Source organism: Vipera ursinii, assembly GCF_947247035.1.
Source record: "Vipera ursinii genome assembly, chromosome: 3".
In the NCBI taxonomy this organism is placed as follows: domain Eukaryota; kingdom Metazoa; phylum Chordata; class Lepidosauria; order Squamata; family Viperidae; genus Vipera; species Vipera ursinii.
The window spans coordinates 118,284,988-118,304,152 of record NC_139516.1 but is presented as its reverse complement, the minus strand read 5'-3'; the positions used below and the strand labels follow the sequence as shown (position 1 = coordinate 118,304,152).

The following is a 19,165-nucleotide window of genomic DNA, read 5'->3' as shown; positions in this document are numbered from 1 at the left end:
TGTTAGTAAAGTCTATCAATATATCAGTCTCAGGAATCTTGGATTCTTAGATACTAGATCAGGGGTGTCAAACTCAATTTCATTGAGGGCCGCATCTGCATTGCAGTTGCCCTTGGGGGGCCAGGTGGGTGTGGCCAGGGTGGGTGTGGCCTACTGGGTGGGCGTGGCTAGAGTGTGTATGGCCTACTGGGTGGGCGTGGCCAGCTCTACATCGTTCGCATCAAGGGTGCCTATGGGGGCCCGGGCAGGAGTGGGACAGATCTGAGGGTCTCTGGCAGGAGGAGGGTCTCTGGGCCAGGGCCAAGGCAGTGGGGGCCGTTCCCTCACTCTTTCCAGGATGGCTTCGCGGGCCACATGAAACCAGTTCGCGGGCCGTATCTGGCCCCCGGGCCTTGTGTTTGACATGTCTGTACTAGATTATGTCCCTGGTTTATTGATCTAAGAGGGGAGCTACTGTATTGCACTGACATACTAAATTCATTATTCATAACCTTCAAAGATTTCAAAATTTGGGGAAGTGTAATTGTGTCAGATTCGAATTCAATATAATGCAGACACAAGCAATAGAACAAAATCAAACGATTGTCTTAGACTTTAAAATAACTGATTTCAACAAACTTAGACAGAGGTTGGGAAAGATTCTATGGATGAAAATCTTTAAAAATTCTTTCAGGGACACTCTGAAAAATGTGATTATAAATTCCAGTGCAGCATAGCACTGCTGAAAAAGAAAAATAAGAAGAAGATCCAAGCTAAATCATATGAAAAACGATTGCAGGAATTGGATTATGTCTAGTTTAAGGAAAAGAAGGACTAGGGGTGATACGATAGCAGTGTTCCAATATCTGAGGGGCTGCCACAAAGAAGAGGGAGTCAATCTATTTTCCAAAGAACCTGAAGGCAGGATAAGAAGTAATGGATGGAAACCAATCAAGGAGAGAATCAACCTAGAACTAAGGAGAAATTTCCTGACAGTTAGAACAATTAATCAGTGGAATGACTTGCCTCCACAAGTTATGGGTGCACCAACCCTGGAGGTTTTTAAGAAGAGATTGGACAGCCATTTGTCTGAAATGGTATAGGGCACAGGTCTGCAACCCACGGCTCCGGAGCCGCATGCAGCTCTTTCAGCCGTCTCCTGCAGCTCCCAGTCCTCTGCCATGTGCAGTCCCCCCCAAAAAAAGTGGGACTAAAAAAGTTCAGCCAATCAATTCAAATATGCAGGGTAGGTGCATATCTCGCCTTGTCTCCACTCTTCAAACCCTGTTCTGCACATGCGCGCATGTACGCACATGCGCACACATTTTTTGCGGCTCCCAGTTTTTCCTTTTGTGAGGGAACCGGTTCCGAGTGGCTCTTTCACTGTTTCAGGTTGCTGAACCCTGGTATAGGGTCTCCTACTTGAGCAGGGGTTTGGATTAGAAGACCTCAAAGATCCCTTCCAACTCGGTTATTCTGTTATTTTCAATTTAATTTGGCACATTTTGGTCAAAGGTTTATGAGAAACTAGGAAAAAAAGAAGAATTGGTGGGAGTTGAAAATATTTTGATTCATCATTCAGAGCACCTGACAGTTTCAAATAGTATTCTGAACAGTATTACAAGTAAAATACCTATATGGTGACCACGAAGTAAAGCTGTTTGTTGCAATCTTCGCACACATACACATGCCAAACGGTACCTTGACAAGCTTTCTCCACATGGATGAGTTCTTCAGGAAAATTCAGGATATCTGGATACTGCAGTTCACAGGTTTCTGCCAAGAAGTGAAGTAAGGTCATCTTCTGATCAACTGACTTTGTGTCACGAAGCTAGAAGATATGAACAAGACTACTGATGAACAATGCACAAGAAGATGATTATTATTTTTTTATTCCTCCCCAGGCTTTTCTCCTCATATTTACCTTGCAAAGGAAACTAATGTTGAATCCAAAGGCACCAGCATTCATGGAGCCAGAATTCATGTAGTTGCCCACAAGTAGGATGACGGAAAGAAGACTACCAAAGTTCTCACTATTGCGGAGTTCCTCACAGGCTGCTGTAACAGCAACAATATCTGGCTTTATATTGTCTACCTGTTCATTAAATTGTAGCTTGAAGAGTATAGCATTGAGTCTTGATGGCAGACGGGAAACTGAACTAATCTGTGAAGAAAAAGAGATACAAAAAGGAATAGGAATGAGGATAGGATAACAGCTATAGTGTGATTCCCAAGAAATATTAGATGGCTTTAAGGAATTTGCAAATCCTGGAGGTACAAATATTCAGACAACTGTTAGATAGACGAATTTTTTTTGCCATCTAGTCATTGTCCTGATTTTGCCACTGAGATCTAACAGCCTTAGTAAAACCTATATATAGAAACAAATACATAGCTTTTCCCAGTTGTAATTACAAGAGAACGGAACAGACAAGAATGGGAAGTATCAATTTGTTGTTATATTTGGAAAGAGAGTGCAGAAGATAGACAAAAACACTCTACTGTTTCCTCTCCGAAATCCACAGCAACTAAAAGTTTAAAATTTAATCTGAGAAAATTTGCAGTACAGATAGTCCTCCAGTTACGAGCATAATGGAGACTGCTCATTCCACTCGTAACTTGAAAACTCGTAGAGTGAATATTGTTTGAGGTACGAGATCACTCCCTTGCTCGTTAAAATGTGTGTGGCTCGTTAAGCGAATATGAGGTATCTCAAGGTGGGGAAGGCCATGGAGGACCTAGTGCTGGAACAGGCCCCCAAGGCCTCCCCGACCCACTAAGATACATGCTTCCCCCTCCCTTCCTGCCACACTGGACGCACCGTCTCCTCTCTGCTGCGGTTCCTGCTACTGCCCAGATTTGAGCCTGGGGAATGTTTTCGCACCTCCCCACAGCCCAATCCGGGCTCTGGAGGCCTTTTTCAGGTTGCCGCTCAGATTTGAGTCCAGGGAATGCTTCCGTGCCCCCCCTCCCGTGGCCCAATCTGGGCTCCAGAGGCCTTTTCCTGGCCACTGCCACCTGGATTTGAGGCTGGGAAACGCTTCCGCAGCCTCCAGAGCCCAGATCGGGTTGCAGAAGCGTTCCCCAGCCTCAAATCCAGGCGGCAGCAGTCTGTAAAAGGCCTCTGGAGCCCGGATTGGGCTGCCAGGGGTGGGGCGGGGGCGGAAGCATTCCCCGGCCTCAAATCTAGGCAGCAGAGGCTTGGAAAATGCCTCCAGAGCCTGGATCAGGCCACGGGAGCATCCCTCAGTCTTAGATCCAAGCGGCAGCTACCTGGAAAATGCCTCCGGAGCCCGGATTGGGCCATAGCAGGACGCGGAAGCTTCCAAGGGCCTGATCCAAGCCTCAGAGGGGTTTTCCTAGCCGTTTGCACCAGGAACAGAGATTGAAGGGCTTTCACATGCCTCCGGAGGTTGGATCCAGCCCTCAGAGGACTGCTCCAAGCTGCTGCTGCCCAGAACGGAGCTTTCAAGGGCCTGATCCAAGCCTTGGAGACATTTTCCTAGCCGTTTCCGCCAGGAACAGAAGTTGGGGGTGGCTTCTGCATTCCACCAGAGGTTTGATCCAGCCCTTGGAGGAGTGCTCCAAGCTGCTGCCCCCAAGAACGGAACTCTGGAGGCATGCAGAAACCTCCCCCCCCCAACCTCTGTTCCTGGTGCAAACGGCAAGGAAAACGCCTCCGAGACTTTGATCAGGCCCTTGAAAGTTCTGTTCCGGGTGACAGCAGCTTGGGACAGTCCTCCGAGGGCTGGATCCAACCTCCAGAGAAATGCAGAAGCCTCACCCGGCCTCCATTCTGGGCCGCTTGGAGGAGGGCTCCAAGGACAACAGGGTTACTTTCTCCCCCAGTGCAGTGACCTCTGGTGGGCTGGACGCGGGTGCAAGAGGCCTGGCCTTCTCCCTCAGTTGAAGGCTTTGGGCCTGCTGTCAGGGAGAAAGGAGTTGGGGCCAGGAGCAGGAGACAGGCACCTTTCGCATAGAGAATGAAAGTTTCTGAGTTCTGTGATTTGGCGCAACTTCAAACACTCGCACGATATCACGAGCTCCAGAATCTTCCATTCTCGTTGCAAAAAACATTTCCAAGCCGACTCTCCTCTCCCTCAAAGGGAAAGAAACCGTGACAGAGAGGACGTTTGCAAGGTGAGACTGGTGCAGAAAGGAGGGAGGGGGAAGCAGTTGTGAGGAGTGGGGGGGGGGAATAGGGTGCATGTTGCAGTGCCACTGAAGTCACTTGTAAGGGTGAACGACTGCCATGGTACTGCAATATTCGTAGCTTCAGGACTTGCTCATAAGCACTAAGGGGTGCTCATCATGTAACTTCGAACGAGCGTTAAGCGAACGCTCGTAACTCGGGGATTACCTGTATTTACTCAATGAATTTAATATAAAATAATACATTCTATTTCAGAATAGGAAAAAAATAGCATATGAATGACCTTGACAGAGTTCAACAATGATGGTAGTGCTTTCTTCTCAGATAAAATCTTATTGTGTTTTATACTGGCCTTTAGAATATGGAAAAAGGGATAAGAGGAATTGAATTCCTAGCAGATATAAACAAAAATGATTTAATGGACATTAGGGAAATATTTGGCGGGTCGAATCCCGAGTGCCACGTAGCAGAGTGAGCGCCTGTTACTCGTCCCAGCTTCTGCCAACCTAGCAGATCGAAAGCACGTAAAAATGCAAGTAGAAAAATAGGGACCACTACGGTGGGAAGGTAACAGCGTTCCGTGCGCCTTTGGCGTCTAGTCATGCCGGCCACATGACCACGGAGACGTCCTCGGACAAGCGCTGGCTCTTCGGCTTTGAAACGGAGATGAGCACCGGCCCCTGGAGTTGGAAACGACTAGCACGCATGTGAGGGGGAACCTTTACCTTTTACCTAGGGAAATATTGTGGGACAGCTCTGATGACTGGAATATAAGAATGAACATAGATGGCAACCGCTATGAAAAATAAAAGACCTGCGTGTAGGCTGGTCCTTTAAATCACTCCAGGGAAGGAGAGAATGGGAGATCATCTACAACTGCTCTGAATGGCAGCTCATGAGAAGATCATAAAACTTTCATGAAATTAAGCACGAGGAGCCTAAAGAGATTACATTTTTGCTCTCAGTAAAATCTTTGCTCTTTGCTCTCAAAGCCTTTCATAAAGATAGTAAACTATCCAAACCCACTTCAGAAATATTCAATTTAACCACTTTATTGATAGTAGAGATATTCAAAATGGCAAGCTTAACTTGACATCTGGTTAGTTTTACCTTTTTTTTAATTTAAGAAATTTTGAATAAGAATTTAAAGTAATACATAACTGGCAAAACCCAAATAAAATTAAATAAAATATTTTGATTTAAGAAATTTTAAATGGTTTGGGAGAGAGAGCTCTCCCAAGATTTGAAAACCAAATATATAATTAAATAATGTATTTATGGAAAATAACTGCAATGCAACTACAGGTAGCCTTCGACTTAGAACAGTTCATTTACTGACCGTTCAAAGTTACAACAGCACTGGAAAAAAAGTGACTTATGACTATTTTTCACACTTGCAATCATTGTAGCATCCCCATAGTTATTTTATTTTATTTATTTAATAAGTTAGGTGATCAAAATTCAGATGCTTGGCAACTGACTCATATTTATGACAGTTTCAGTGGCCCGGGGTCACGTGATCATATTTTGCGACCTTCTGACAAGTAGTCAATGGCGAAGCCAGATTCACTTAACAAATGCGTCACCACTTAACAATTTCAGTGATTCACTTAACAGCTGTGGAAAGAAAGGTTGTAAAATGGGGCAAAATTTACTTAGCAAATGTCTCAGCAACAGAAATTTTGGGCTCAATTGTAGTCAAAAGTCGACAACTACTTGTAATCCCATAATTAGTAACTGAGGCTTGATGAAGGTTGTAAATGGACACTAGAGGGAAATAAACAACAAGGGAGAAAATGAGTTAAAATGGTTAAGCTGGCTATAACTTTTTCTTATCTTAAAACTGAAATATTAATAATAGAATGAATAGATTTCAATAGACAAACTTTTAGAAGATGAGAAAAACTACACACATTCATCTTGGATATTATAGTTTGAAGACACGGAAAACAATAAAATTGTGATTACCAAAATGGAAATACAAAAGACAAATTAAAAAAAAAAGGATCTGAACATGGAACAGCTGCAAGAAGAAATTATAGATAATGCCACAACGGGAAGAACAGAACATGCAGAAACAAATTCTGGATGATACTTCTTTATGGGATTTACAAGTTGGCTGGTAAAAGTTCTGAAGACTCCTTTCAAATGCCAAAAAGTGACAAAAGGTCAAATCCTATGATACCATAATAAAGATTTAAAGGTCAAAACTGTGCAGAGTAAAAAGAAGGAATATAACATTGGACTACTTGATCAGGGATATTTCTGGTAATTACTAATGGACTTTTTTGCAAAACTAGACTTGAAAAGATGATTTCTGGATTGTGTATCCCTAAAAGTTAGGCCTTGGGGAAAAGAGTTTTCTTATTTGTAAATTTAAAAAAGGATGAACATATCTTAGTTTATGCTAGGCATGAAAAAGGTTTGATTTTCTTATTGCCCATCTTGCCCTTTTCTTTCCTTCTTTTTCTACTTTTTTCTTTTATTTTTTCTGCATCTTCTGAATTTTTTTCTAATTTAGCTTCTATTATTTTTTCTGTTTATTAAAAACTTCAATAAAACTATTAACAAAAAAGGAATATAAGAACTGAACAATGCACAGAAATAATGCAAAAGGAAGAGAACTTCTAAGTATCTACTGCTGATTCAGAATCATAAAATAAATAAACCCAGCAAGATTATTGAGGAAATCAGGGTTAAAATAAGAGGAGGCATAAATAAAAGAAACACTATTGTTGATGTCTAATACTGCCATCCAAGAGATGATGATGCTTCCAGAAACATGTCACACATGGTCCTTCTAAGAAATTCCTGACTTGTCTTGCTGATAATTTGCTTCTTCAAAGAGTAACAAACAAGTGATCAGCTATCCTTAAATCAATGCTAGCCAACTGAGATGACTTAATTAAGAAAAAGGAAGGAGCATGAATGCTGGCTGGAAGTGCCAATATAATACTGGAGATATTGATTTAAAGGGAAATTAAACCCAAGTACCAGGAAAGTGGATTTTAACAACCAGAGATAAATTATAAGTAGAATTTAAAGCTGGACGATATGTGGTAGGAATTCAGGAAAATACAATAAAATACAATAGCAAACAATCTAGAGGAGAAGCAGGAGGAGGAAGAAGCAGAGGGTGCCAATAAGGTAGCACAAAAAACTTAATTGAAAATCTAAAATAAAAAATGACATGAATAAAGGGTAAAAATCTAGATAGGTTACCAAAGAAGAAATACAGGTAGTTTGGAAATGTAGACGTGCAATCAGAAAAAATAAAATTCAGAATGATTTGAGTTTGGCAAAGCATTCAGTAGATCAGGGGTCCCCAAACCCCGGTCTGTGGACCAGTACCGGTCTGCGACATGCCAGCAACCGGTCCACACAAACAAGCAAAGCCCCATCCACAGAATGTAGGCACCCTCCGGTCCACGGAAAAGCATCTCTCCACAGTTCTGGTCCCTGGTGCCCAAAAGGTTGGGGACCTCTGCAGTATATAACAAAATGCTTCCTCATATAGGTTTAAAATAAAAAGAAAATAATTTGTACATCAGCTCTTAAGAGATCGCAAAATGCTAATAGGAAACAAATGTTTGTGAAAGAACATTTGCTTTACTTTTTTCTAATAAGAGAATATGTGTTCCTCAAAGCAGAATCAAGAGGCAGGATTAAAGTCTGATTAATAAAAAAAATGTCAGAATAATTATTCATTTTTAATGTTTTAATCTAGGGCACTGAAAGAAGTTCCTTATGGACCAGTTTAATCTTTATATATTACTTAAGAAATCCAGAACAACCGATGAAGTGCCAGATGATAGGATAAAGGCAAATATTACACCAATTTACATAGAGGTAAAAAGAGAATCTAAAGAAATCCACACTAGTCAGTCTAACATCAATAGCTGGGAGGCTTGTAGAGCAGATCATAAAGTAATCTGTAACTATACTGAAAACAATATTGTGATCACCAGAAGTCAGCATGGATTCATCAAGAACAAGGCTTACTAGACTAACCTTATCTTATATTTGATGAGCTGGATGTCATGATAATTAAGCAGAAATAAAGCTGATCTGAAAACTGTACTTAAAGAATGCTCATCAATGGTTCTTCCTCAAGCTGGAGAATATATCGAATGGGACACCACTAGATTCAGTCCTGGCCTCTGCACTCTTCACCATTTTTACTGTAACAATTTGCACTTGGCACAAAATTGGATAGGATAGCTAACACCCTAAAACAGGGGTGTCAAACTCAATTTCATTGAGGGCCACATCAGCATTGCGGTTGCCCTCAGGGGGCCAGGTGGGTATGGCCAGGGTGGGCGTGGTTTACTGGGTGGGCGTGACTAGAGTGTGTATGGCCTACTGGGTGGGCGTGGCCAGCTCTACATGGTTCACATCAAGGGTGCCTATGGGGGCCTGGGCAGGAGTAGGACAAATCTGAGGGTCTCTGGCAGAAGGAGGGTCTCTGGGCCAGGGCCAAGGCAGTGGGGGCCGTTCCCTCACTGTTTCCAGGATGGCTTCGCGGGCCACATGAAACCACTTCACGGGCCAAATCCTGCCCCCGGGCTTTGTGTTTGACATGTCTGCCCTAAAAGATAGAAATAATACTGAAAGTAAGGAAAAGGCATGTGATTTAAGAGAGAGGAATACAAAATTAAACATATAGAAAAAACTCAAATGGACAACTATTGTGAGTAGGATATATGGCTTGCAATTAGAGATTTGATTTATTACTTATGAAAAAGTTCTTTGGTTATACACTGAATAATGCAGCTGTATGATATAGTTCCAAAAAACAAAAATGCAATTTTTCGCTGTGTCAGTAGAAACTTAGTTTCAAATTCATTCTACTTTGCTCTGCAGTGGTCTACCTCTACCTTGATCACTGTGCCTCGTTCTGGACACTACACTTTAAAAAGCATTCAGTTAAATTAGAACTGATTCAGAGAAGAGCAGTGAGGCTGATCCAAGACCAAAAACTAAGTCCTATGAAGAGGGACTAAAGGAATTGAAGTTGTATAACTAGAGTTATGATATCCTTAACATACCTGAAATGATATCACACAGAAAAAAAATTAAGACAGAACTGACAGAAGATTCCAAGTGAATGTTTTAAAAAGCTTCATAAAAATAAGAACTAATTGACAGTAAAATCAACCCAATAAAATGAAGACACAGAAGCACAGAGGAACAGGTGCTACCAAGGAGGTCAGAACGAATTAATAAAGGAGTACCTCCTGATAGATACAAGGCAAGTGAAGTTAGAGTATGTAGTGTGCGTTATGAACCTCGCAAGTACCAAGAAATGATGTCTTTACCGAAAACGGAATGAGAAAAATGGAAGGAAGTCATGGACAGAGAAATGAAATCTATGGTTGTGCATCAAGTGTTCTCGCCCATGAGATTGCCAGAAGGAAAAAAGGCAGTGGGATGTAAGTGGGTATATAAAAAGGTGTTACAAAAGAATGAATTGCAGTGTAGGCCAGGCAGTGAAGAGTAAACTAATAAATTAAAGCACTGCCCCTCTGAAAATAATTTGGCTGATATATTAACGAAGCTTTTGAGTTCAGACACGCATCAAAATTGGGTAAAGGTGTTTGGACTAGCAGCCGTTCAGCTCTAAATGGGAGGAGTCTCAAGGTAATTATAATTTAGAAGCTGACCGGCAGAAGTGATGTGTGGAGAATGTGTCAGCAGAGTATTTTAGCAGTAGTGCCCCTTTAAGAGACTGTGTCTGAGGGGAATGACCATTGGAATATTTAGCTCTCTTGAACCCTTTGTATATAACTGACTGCCTTGTATTCTGTATGCTCCCTGAATGTTGTTTCATGTTGCATATTAAACCACAGCTCTTTTGATAAACCACTGTCAGATGTTTTGATCTTGTGTTGTCACAAGGAGAAAAAGAAAAAGGCTGCGATAATTTATATTTTTAAACAACAGATATCATCTTTGTCTGATGTACTAAAGCAACATCATTTGGACCTAAATGGTCCAAATCAATGATATGATTCTATTTCAATTTTTGTGGTAAAAAATATGGGGGGGAAGGGGAATGATCCAGGAAAGTACAGACCAATCAACCTCACATCAGTATCTTGGAAAAATCCTGAAAAGATAATCAAGCAACAGATCTCCAAACACCTAGAAACCAATTAAGCCAGAGGTCTTCAAACTCGGCCCTTTTATGACTCATGGACTTCAACTCCCAGAATTCCTCAGCCAGTGTGCCTGGCTGAGGAATTCTGGGAGTTGAAGTCCATGAGTCATAAAAGGGCCGAGTTTGAAGACCCCTGAATTAAGCTATTACTAGAAGCCAACATGGGTTTGTCAAAAACAGATCATGCCAAGCAAACCTTAATGTCTTGCTTGACAAAAGCAATTAAATTAGTGAAGCAGCAAAATTCTGTGGACATTGTATACTTGGACTTCAGTAAGGCACTTGACAAAGTAGACTAAAGCCTTCTTCTTGGTAATATAGAAAATGTGGGATACAAATCACCAACAGATGGATTCTTAACTGGCTGACCAAACACACTTAACATAGTCCTCAATGGAAGTACATCTACCTGGAAGGAAGGAAGCAGTGAGCACTGTCTTAAGGCCCAGTATTCTTCAACATCTTCACAAACAATTTAGATGAGGGGATAGAAAGGGAACTCATCAAATCTGCAGATGACACTAAGCTGGGGGGGAATGGCCAATACTTAGAAGATAAGACTCAAGATCTAGAAGGATATCCACAGATTGAACACTGAGCCCTATCTAACAAAATGCAATTGAGTGGCTGGAAAAGTAAGGTTTTACCCTTAGGCAAGTATAGAAAGGTGGTACTTGTTTCAACAACTGTAACTGTGAGAGGGATCTAAGTGACCTAGTGGACAAATACTTACAGCAGTGGCCAAAATTGTGGAAACCTTTTGGGAAAAGTGTATTTTTGAGGTTTGATGGCTAATAACACCACCTGTTTTTGGAAGTAGTACCATAAAATTATGTATCAATGGAAAGATAATTTAATCAAGAATGTAATGCTGAGAGGACATTTGTCAGTGTGTTATGTGATTGCTATTAAGTTGGTTGGGGGTTTTTGTGTTCATTTAGTGAACTTGTAAAATGTAATAAAATTAAATGGTGCAAAGAGTTGACTGGTTGCCCAGAAAGCGATGTAAAATAGTATTATTAACTGAACAAGGCTACAGTTATAAAGAAATTAGAAGAAAAATTGGTGGAAACTTAACCAAAGGTGGCATTTGTACCGTACACTTTTCCCAAAAGGTTTCCACAATTTTGGCCACTACTGTAAGTATAAGCCAGCACTGTGCTATAGTTGCCAAAAAAAAAGTGAAGACAGTCCTAGGCTGCCTCAATAGATGGATCAAAGTATAAAGATCATGTAAAGTGTTAGTATCGCTTTGTACTGCACTGGTAAGACCACACTTGGAATGCTGCATCCAGTTTTGATCACCAAAATACAACAAAGATGTTGAGATTCTTGAAAGACTATAGAGAATAACAACAAAGACAATTAGGAGCCTGGAAGATAAATATACAATGAATGGCTGAAGGAAATGGGTATATCCAGGGGTGACTTGACAGCAGATTTCCAATATTTGAAGAGTTGCCAAGAGAGGGGGCGGTCAATCTATTCTCCAAAGCATTTGAGGTCTGGACTAGAAGTAACAGCTAGAAGATCATTAAAGAAAGCTGCAACCTAAAACTAAGGAGAAATTTCCTGACAGTGAGAACAATTAATCAATGGAAAAGTTTGCCTCCAGAAGTTGTGGGTATTCCTTTATTGAAGGTTTTTAACCTTTTTTGTTCGGAATGGTATAGGGTCTCCTCTTGAGCAGGGAGTTGGACCCTTCCAACTCTGTTAAAGTTTCCCCTTGAATAGCAGCACACTCCTCCCCTCATTGTTTAAGGCTTCAGTGTGAAGGACAAAATTTATATTTCTATAAAATACAAGTGAAAAATAAAGAAAAATAAAGCAGGAGAAGGAAAAAAGAGGAAGGGAAAAGTGTGGGATAAAGGGGAAAAAAAGAAGAAAAAAGCATTAATTCCCAACTCTTCAGTGCAGTAGAATAAAGGCAATAAAATTACAATCTCAACTTTTTGTTTTACATACTTAGTAAAAAGGTAAAGGTTCCCCCACACATGCGTGCTAGTCGTTTCCAACTCTAGGGGCTGGTGCTCATCTCCGTTTCAAAGCCGAAGAGCCAGCGCTTGTCCGAGGACGTCTCCGTGGTCATGTGGCCGGCATGACTAGACACCAAAGGCGCACGGAACACTGTTACCTTCCCACCGTAGTGGTCCCTATTTTTCTACTTGCATTTTTACGTGCTTTCAAACTGCTAGGTTGGCAGAAACATACTTAGTATATAATAGCAATTTTAATAGCAACAAGTAAATCAGCAAATCCCAAAATCAAAATTTCATTTTTTTCTGTCTCAAGCACAAATAGCTCAGGAGACATGTAGGCTAGAATATAACGACTATACTCGAAGCTAAGGGGAAAAAAATAAAATGAAGCACTTAGTATAACATGGTAGACATAACAGTGGGACGTCCTAGAAAATGTGACAGACTGTCTGAAAAATAAGAGGGACAAACTTACACTATATTATTGTGTGTTTGTTATTTATTTCTTTTCAGAAAGAGAGATGATTCCTCTTCTGCAATAATCACTTACCACAATTCCAAACTGCTCAGACTCAGCTAGTTCATTATATTCTTCTTTCAGTCCTGCTATCATCTTCAATTTGTCTGGTTCAGGCATTAACTTAATCAGATTCTGAGAAAGAAGTTAAAAGGATACAGTTGCTTGGAATAGCTGCTGATAAATATGATAATATTGACCTAGAAAAAACTAAGGATGGGTCTTTCAAACTATGGAACCTTTTTAACATAATTTGATATGCAAATATTCAAATACAAAGGATCCAATGACAGCATAATGTCCTGATTATTATATACTCAAGCCTGAATAATTTATGAGCTATCGAACAGAAACCTTGGGGATGCCAGTTCTTGACAATCTCTCTCTGTTCTTAAAATCCTGGATAGCAAAATAAATGCTTTTTAGCTGCCAGAACTACTGGAGGTTGAGTTCAACTTAATGGATACTGGCTGTGCAGACTTACACTCTAGAGAGAAAATATGATCATACGAGTCTTTCTCACCTGCACCATGGATTCAGTCAACACAGCTTCATTCACCTCCAAGATGGCGTTCTTGATTTCCTCATAAGGCATGCGAAAGGAGCCCAAAAAAATTGCTGCACATTTAAAGAGAAGCACAATTAACCAAATTATTGGCCTATCCAAATATTCAAATCAGAGAAATTACCTTTCCTGATTTTTCCCTCATTTAAATAAACATTCAAATAATTTCTGAAAGTTGTCACAGTAAACTTAGGCAAACTTTCCCACCAGAATTACAGAATAACAGTTGGAAAGGACAGTGGAAGTCTTCTAATCCAACCCGTTTGAGCAGGAGAACCTATACCAGTGATGGCGAACCTTTTAGAGACCAAGTGCCAAAACTGCAACCCAAAACCCACTTATGTATCATTGGATGCCAGGTGGGTGTGGCCCATTGGGTGGGTGTGGCTGCGGTAGTAACGGCACAAGATGTTGAAATTGATTTATTGATTGAACCTTTTTTTTGCACACGGTGGTGGAGGCCTAAAGTGAAAAGGTTTTATAAAACCCAGCTGAAGGCCTAGGACTGGGGGGACGGCGGATGTGTTCTGTACCAGCCTGCTACCGGCCTTGCAGAAAAGGCAACCCCTTTATAAACGGCAAGTGGCTGGAATACGTCTGCCAAATTTATTACAAAAACAAACAAAACACATACCAAGATACAGGAGCTTTGAAACACTAACGGAGCGGTTGCTTTCAGCAAACCAGCCCTCCCCAAACATTCCCTTTATAAAGAGTTCAGGGCGTGGCCTCTCTTTGCCTCCTTCCGAGAAGCCCCACAGCCTTCCTCTGCTTGCTCCTACTTGACTGCCTCCTGCGTCGGGCGTCCTTGAACAGGGCCAGCTGTGGGTCATCTTCATCCACACTGTCAGGCTCACACAGCTGGGTCTCCACCAGGTAGGAGGGGCCTGGCTGGGGGCTCTGCGGAGCCTCAAAGCCATCATCAGCAAGTTCTTCAACACCCCCCTCCTCCCCCTCATCTGAGTCATCCGACCCGACTGCCGAACCCACAGGCTGACCCTGAATCACAACAGGATGTGCCCACAGAGAGGGCTCTGCATGCCACAGGTTCGCCACCACGGACCTATACCATTCCAGACAAATAGCTATCCAGTCTCTTCTTAAAAACCTCCAGTAATGGAGCACCTACAACTTCTGGAGGCAAGCTGTTCCACTGATTAATTGTTCTCATTGATAGGAATTTCTCCTTAATCATATCAAATCATACTCACAAAGGTTCTGAGCATTTTTTGAATCTAGCACTCTCAGCTCCTTGACTTTCTTCTTAGCTTGATTCTTTTCTTCTCCACCCTCAGGCTGCTTTTTTGCTGTGAAGAATTAAAGATCTTAGTGACCCAGATAAATTCAACAGAACTGTCCATAGCTAACAATCTCTCAAAGAAATTCAGGGCATTCCTTAACCACTGAAAAGATTTTTAAGAGGGATAAAAAGATAAGGTATGTCTGCTATAATAGGATGCCTCCAATATCAGGAGGTATCGTTCAAATTTCCCCTCACAAAACAAAACTACACTGTCATTCCCCCATTTATTATTTCAAAGCAGTAACTGATCTATTTATGTGCCCATACATAAAGGACTACTCCACAATCCTGTGACAAAGAGGTACACAATTTTTAAATAAGAGATTTGGATAAGATTTAGAGATTTAGATAAGCCTTATAGAAAAAAAGTGGCATAGCATAATTAGAAAATAGGATCTTGCCCTAAGGTACAAAATGGAAGATACATCAACTTGGGGCATTAGAATCACAAATGATTACCAAGATGACCTGCAATAGTGTTACGAAGGCAGGAATATACCAAGTGAAATGCCCCTATGGATGAAAATATTCCCTTCATGGAGAAAACTACACGGGGGAAACCAGCCTTGGTGGAGCAGTGGGCTAATGCCTCCCTAAGTAACACCAGCTGCCTGCAATTAGTGCAGGTTCACATCCCACCAGGCTCAAGGTTGACTCAGCCTTCCATCCTTCCGAGGTAGGTAAAATGAGGACCCAGATTGTTGGGGGCAATAAACTGACTTTGTAATAATGCCGCTGGGGGGGGGGGGGGCGAAAGCCCTAATAAGCAGGCATATACATAGAATGAAGGCTATTGCTAAGCACATTGGTTTGTGCTTAAATAGTAAGCCGCCCTGAGTCTTCGGAGAAGGGCGGGATATAAATAGGATTAAAATAAAAATAAATAATTCCCTTGTGAATAGTATAATTTTGTAACTACAGGAAATGTATGATAAAACATATTGATATCTGATTATCTGAGTTCGAATTTGCCCTGAAAAATGGTAGATAGAGAGCACAGATTCATCATCTCATTAAGAATGACATAGTGGTGACCATAGTTATTAGAAATTAACTTGTCACACTCTGAGGAGCAATAAATGTATTATCACATAAACTTTTATGAATCACAATCTATCACATCAAGTGCATGGAATATAATCCTATTAGATATATTATCACAGCTGTTGTTGGGGAAAGGAAGAAAAAAGATACCAGAAAAAGAATTGCTTTGGCGGTGACAAATCCTATATTAGCATTAGATCTGAGTATGTGGTCTTTACTATATTGACAAGAAAAGGAATTAAGACTGATTTCTGCAAATAGGAATTCATGTATTCATTAAACACAATTTCTCATGGATTAAATAAGGATTATTTTTCTTATGTTATCTATGTTAACCAACTACTTAATGTAATAATGCCTATGTCACACCTAACTTGATGCTTTATGTTCAGTTATTTCTAAAGAAACAATTACGTTCTGCCTTCTTTTTTCCCCCTCTAAAAAAGATAGGGTTACTCCTTTAAAATCAGTTAATGAAGGCAAGAAGAAAACAACTTGATTCACTAACAGATTTTTTTTTAAAAAACCTGAATTTAGAGAGACTGAAATAGACCTGAGAAAGCACATATAGCTCTTCTGAAAATAATGTATTGAGGTCCACGTCACATAACTTCCTGAAATTAAACTCACTAATGAAGAAACAATAGTTTGAAAATGCTTTGGGTTTTTGCTATTACTATAAGCCAGGGGTCCAAACTTGGCCCTTTTATGACTTGTGGACTTCAACTCCCAGAAATCCTCAGCCAGGCATGCTGGCTGAGGAATTCTGGGAGTTGAAGTCCCTAAGTCATAAAAGGGCCAAGTTTGAAGACCCCTGCTGATCACTCTCAAATATTGCAGTAGTCAATTTTGACTCAGTATTGAAACCTGAAATATGAAGAGAGGAGTTCACATACTGCATACCACAACTGAATAAAACAATGTATTAATATTCATTTTATCTATGGGAAAACATATTTTACTTTCAAAAATTTATCAATAATCTGTTTCTGATAATTACTCCTTTCTATTTGTTACTTCCTTATATTAACCCCCACTATGATTCATACCTTTCCTAATTAGCTATATATAGCAAAATATTTAGTCTGACATATAATCATTTTCCTGAAAAATAACTAAAAGGTATGAATGAAAAGAAAACCAACCATTTGCATGGTTTGTCAGCATTGATTTGAATAGACAGAAAAAGTAGCTTCAGTGTGGCTGAAGGTCATTTTTAACTGCTATTGTTCACAAACATATTACGGTACTTTTCATGAAATAAAGCTCGCTTCCTGGCCTCTATCTGCTGAGTGAACATGGAAAAAAAACAGGAAGCAGAGCCATCAAATAATAGCAGCCTTTGACTCAGCATGGTTCATTCTTCCTGCAAACTCCTCCCTTGTTCAATTTTTTTCTGCGCCATCAATACAAAATGGAGTCTAAAGGGAAGGCAAACATCCTCCCTAAAATGGCTGAATGCGGCAAAAGAAGATAGAGAATAGTAAAATAAGGCAACAGCACCATCTGGTGCTTACACAAACCTGGATTGGCATTTAGATGCTTTAGGATTGAGAAGCATGTCTTGCAATGGAAACAAGGCAGCCTGCTAGCAAATGAGAAATCTGTAGAATAACTATCTCTCTCAGATTTATTTATATTCTATTTTTGATCGACAAATTCTTCTGTAATTATAATCCACAAAGGTCTATATTTGGATAATACTCTGCCAGATTAAATTTTACATAATAGCAGAGACCTATTATTATATGCTACACAAATGCAGTATTTATATATCATGAATTTGAAATTGAAAAGGAAAATAATTATTTCAACTTCCAAATTTTGGCTTTCTGATATTGTATATTTCAAGAGCAGTTTTGGAAAGTGATAGCTCGTGGAAACTCTTGGTAAGCACTGTAGGTTAAGCTGAAAGCACTTAAGAGACTTTAAGAGCAACATAACAGCATTAAATGGCTCTATTGAAGACTTAGGATTTGCAGAAATAAATTTATTTTCCCAACTTAGCCTGCATGAATTAGCCCAAGAAAATTGCAAAATTACATATTTCATTTTGCAGCGTGAGCTTGAAAATGTCCCAAAAAAATACAATTATATGGAAGGCTAAAAAGCAAACTTCTCTTTGATTAGAAAATTCAAAGTGAAGCATTACACAGTATCAGAATAAAAAGCCTAGCACGTGTTGTAATTAATACGGTAATCCCCAAGATATTCCATAATGGAATACGGAAGAGTTAAAACAATTTACAATTGTTAAGGTACCAGATGAAGGAGTTGCATTAGAATGTTAAGTTCTGACTAGATTTCCCTCCCTTCTCTCCATCACACCATCCCACTCTATAGATAAAGCTGATAAATCTCTTTGATTACACTTAACTCTCTAAAATACAGCCTGGATGGTGTTAAATCTTCCTAGTATGGGAGGTATACTATAAAAAGAAAGAAGCAGATGGGAAAAAACAAGATGCTCTGGCAGCCAAGCAAAATCTTTTATCTGAGGAAAAGGAACACACACACACACACACACACACACACACACACACACACACACACAGAGAGTTTGTTTTCTTTGTTCCTGAGAAATGAGGCCAGCAAAAAGGGAGGGGGCAGAAGGGGGAGGAGGGAGGGGAGGAAATGGCCACCACCCTGATGACACAATGTCAGGAGATCTCATCTTCCAATCCAGTAGCTCTGACATCACTACCCTGAAACTGAGCCAAAATTGCTCAACTGCGCACATCTGGTGGATGATAAAAACACTGCAAGAAATTTAAGAAAAGTTTTGAATTATGCCTTATCAGTGCAAGAGAGGCACAAAACTGGGAAACAATAGCCTACCTAGAAGAGCTTATTAGGGGTATCTCTGAGCATTCTAAAGCTATATTCAAAACCAAAACTTACATGCTAATTATAGACCACTTATCAAAAATGGATAGCCTTGATTATTCACAGATGAACAAATGTATACATATGCAACATACTCAAACTTTCAATTACAGAAATAGGTTGGTTCACACAAGATACTTTGCAAAGAAAATTAATCAAACTTCACTTACTGGGCAAATAGGGCACACTAATTTTTAAGTGAACATTTTAAATGAATTGCATGAACCAATCATATAGTTGTTGACAGATATGTCCTGCCTGTATCAATACAGCAAATAATGGTAAATGAACCAATCATTTATTATAGCATAAATCAAATTATATCAACATTTGTATGCTCGTTTTGAGCCTGTTACCAATAACATTTCTTTAGAAAAGAAATAATGAAATGAAATTAATTATGAATATATGGGTCTATGCTGCAATTCAGTATTTCATTGTCTTACATTTCATGTTCCAAAAGAAATAAATAATACAACAACGGCATAGGAACAATTTCATCTGCAGCTTCTTTCTCGACAATTCTGCTGATACCTGCATGAGGCTCTGCAAAGCATTTGGAAAAAATGCAAACAAAGC

General features: G+C 40.1%; 1 protein-coding gene across 1 annotated transcript in view; it reads right to left on the bottom strand.

Annotated features, from left to right (window-relative positions):
* Nucleotides 1–19,165, bottom strand: part of DIAPH1 (diaphanous related formin 1) — a 94,575-nt gene that overhangs the window by 29,503 nt on the left and 45,907 nt on the right. Inside the window, exons 18-22 of the mRNA XM_083357577.1 lie at nucleotides 14,565–14,660; nucleotides 13,312–13,406; nucleotides 12,822–12,923; nucleotides 1,904–2,143; nucleotides 1,681–1,810 (exon numbers count right to left, since the gene is read on the bottom strand). Coding sequence (XP_083213703.1) covers nucleotides 1,681–1,810; nucleotides 1,904–2,143; nucleotides 12,822–12,923; nucleotides 13,312–13,406; nucleotides 14,565–14,660 — 663 coding nt within the window. The remainder of the gene's footprint in view (nucleotides 1–1,680; nucleotides 1,811–1,903; nucleotides 2,144–12,821; nucleotides 12,924–13,311; nucleotides 13,407–14,564; nucleotides 14,661–19,165) is intronic.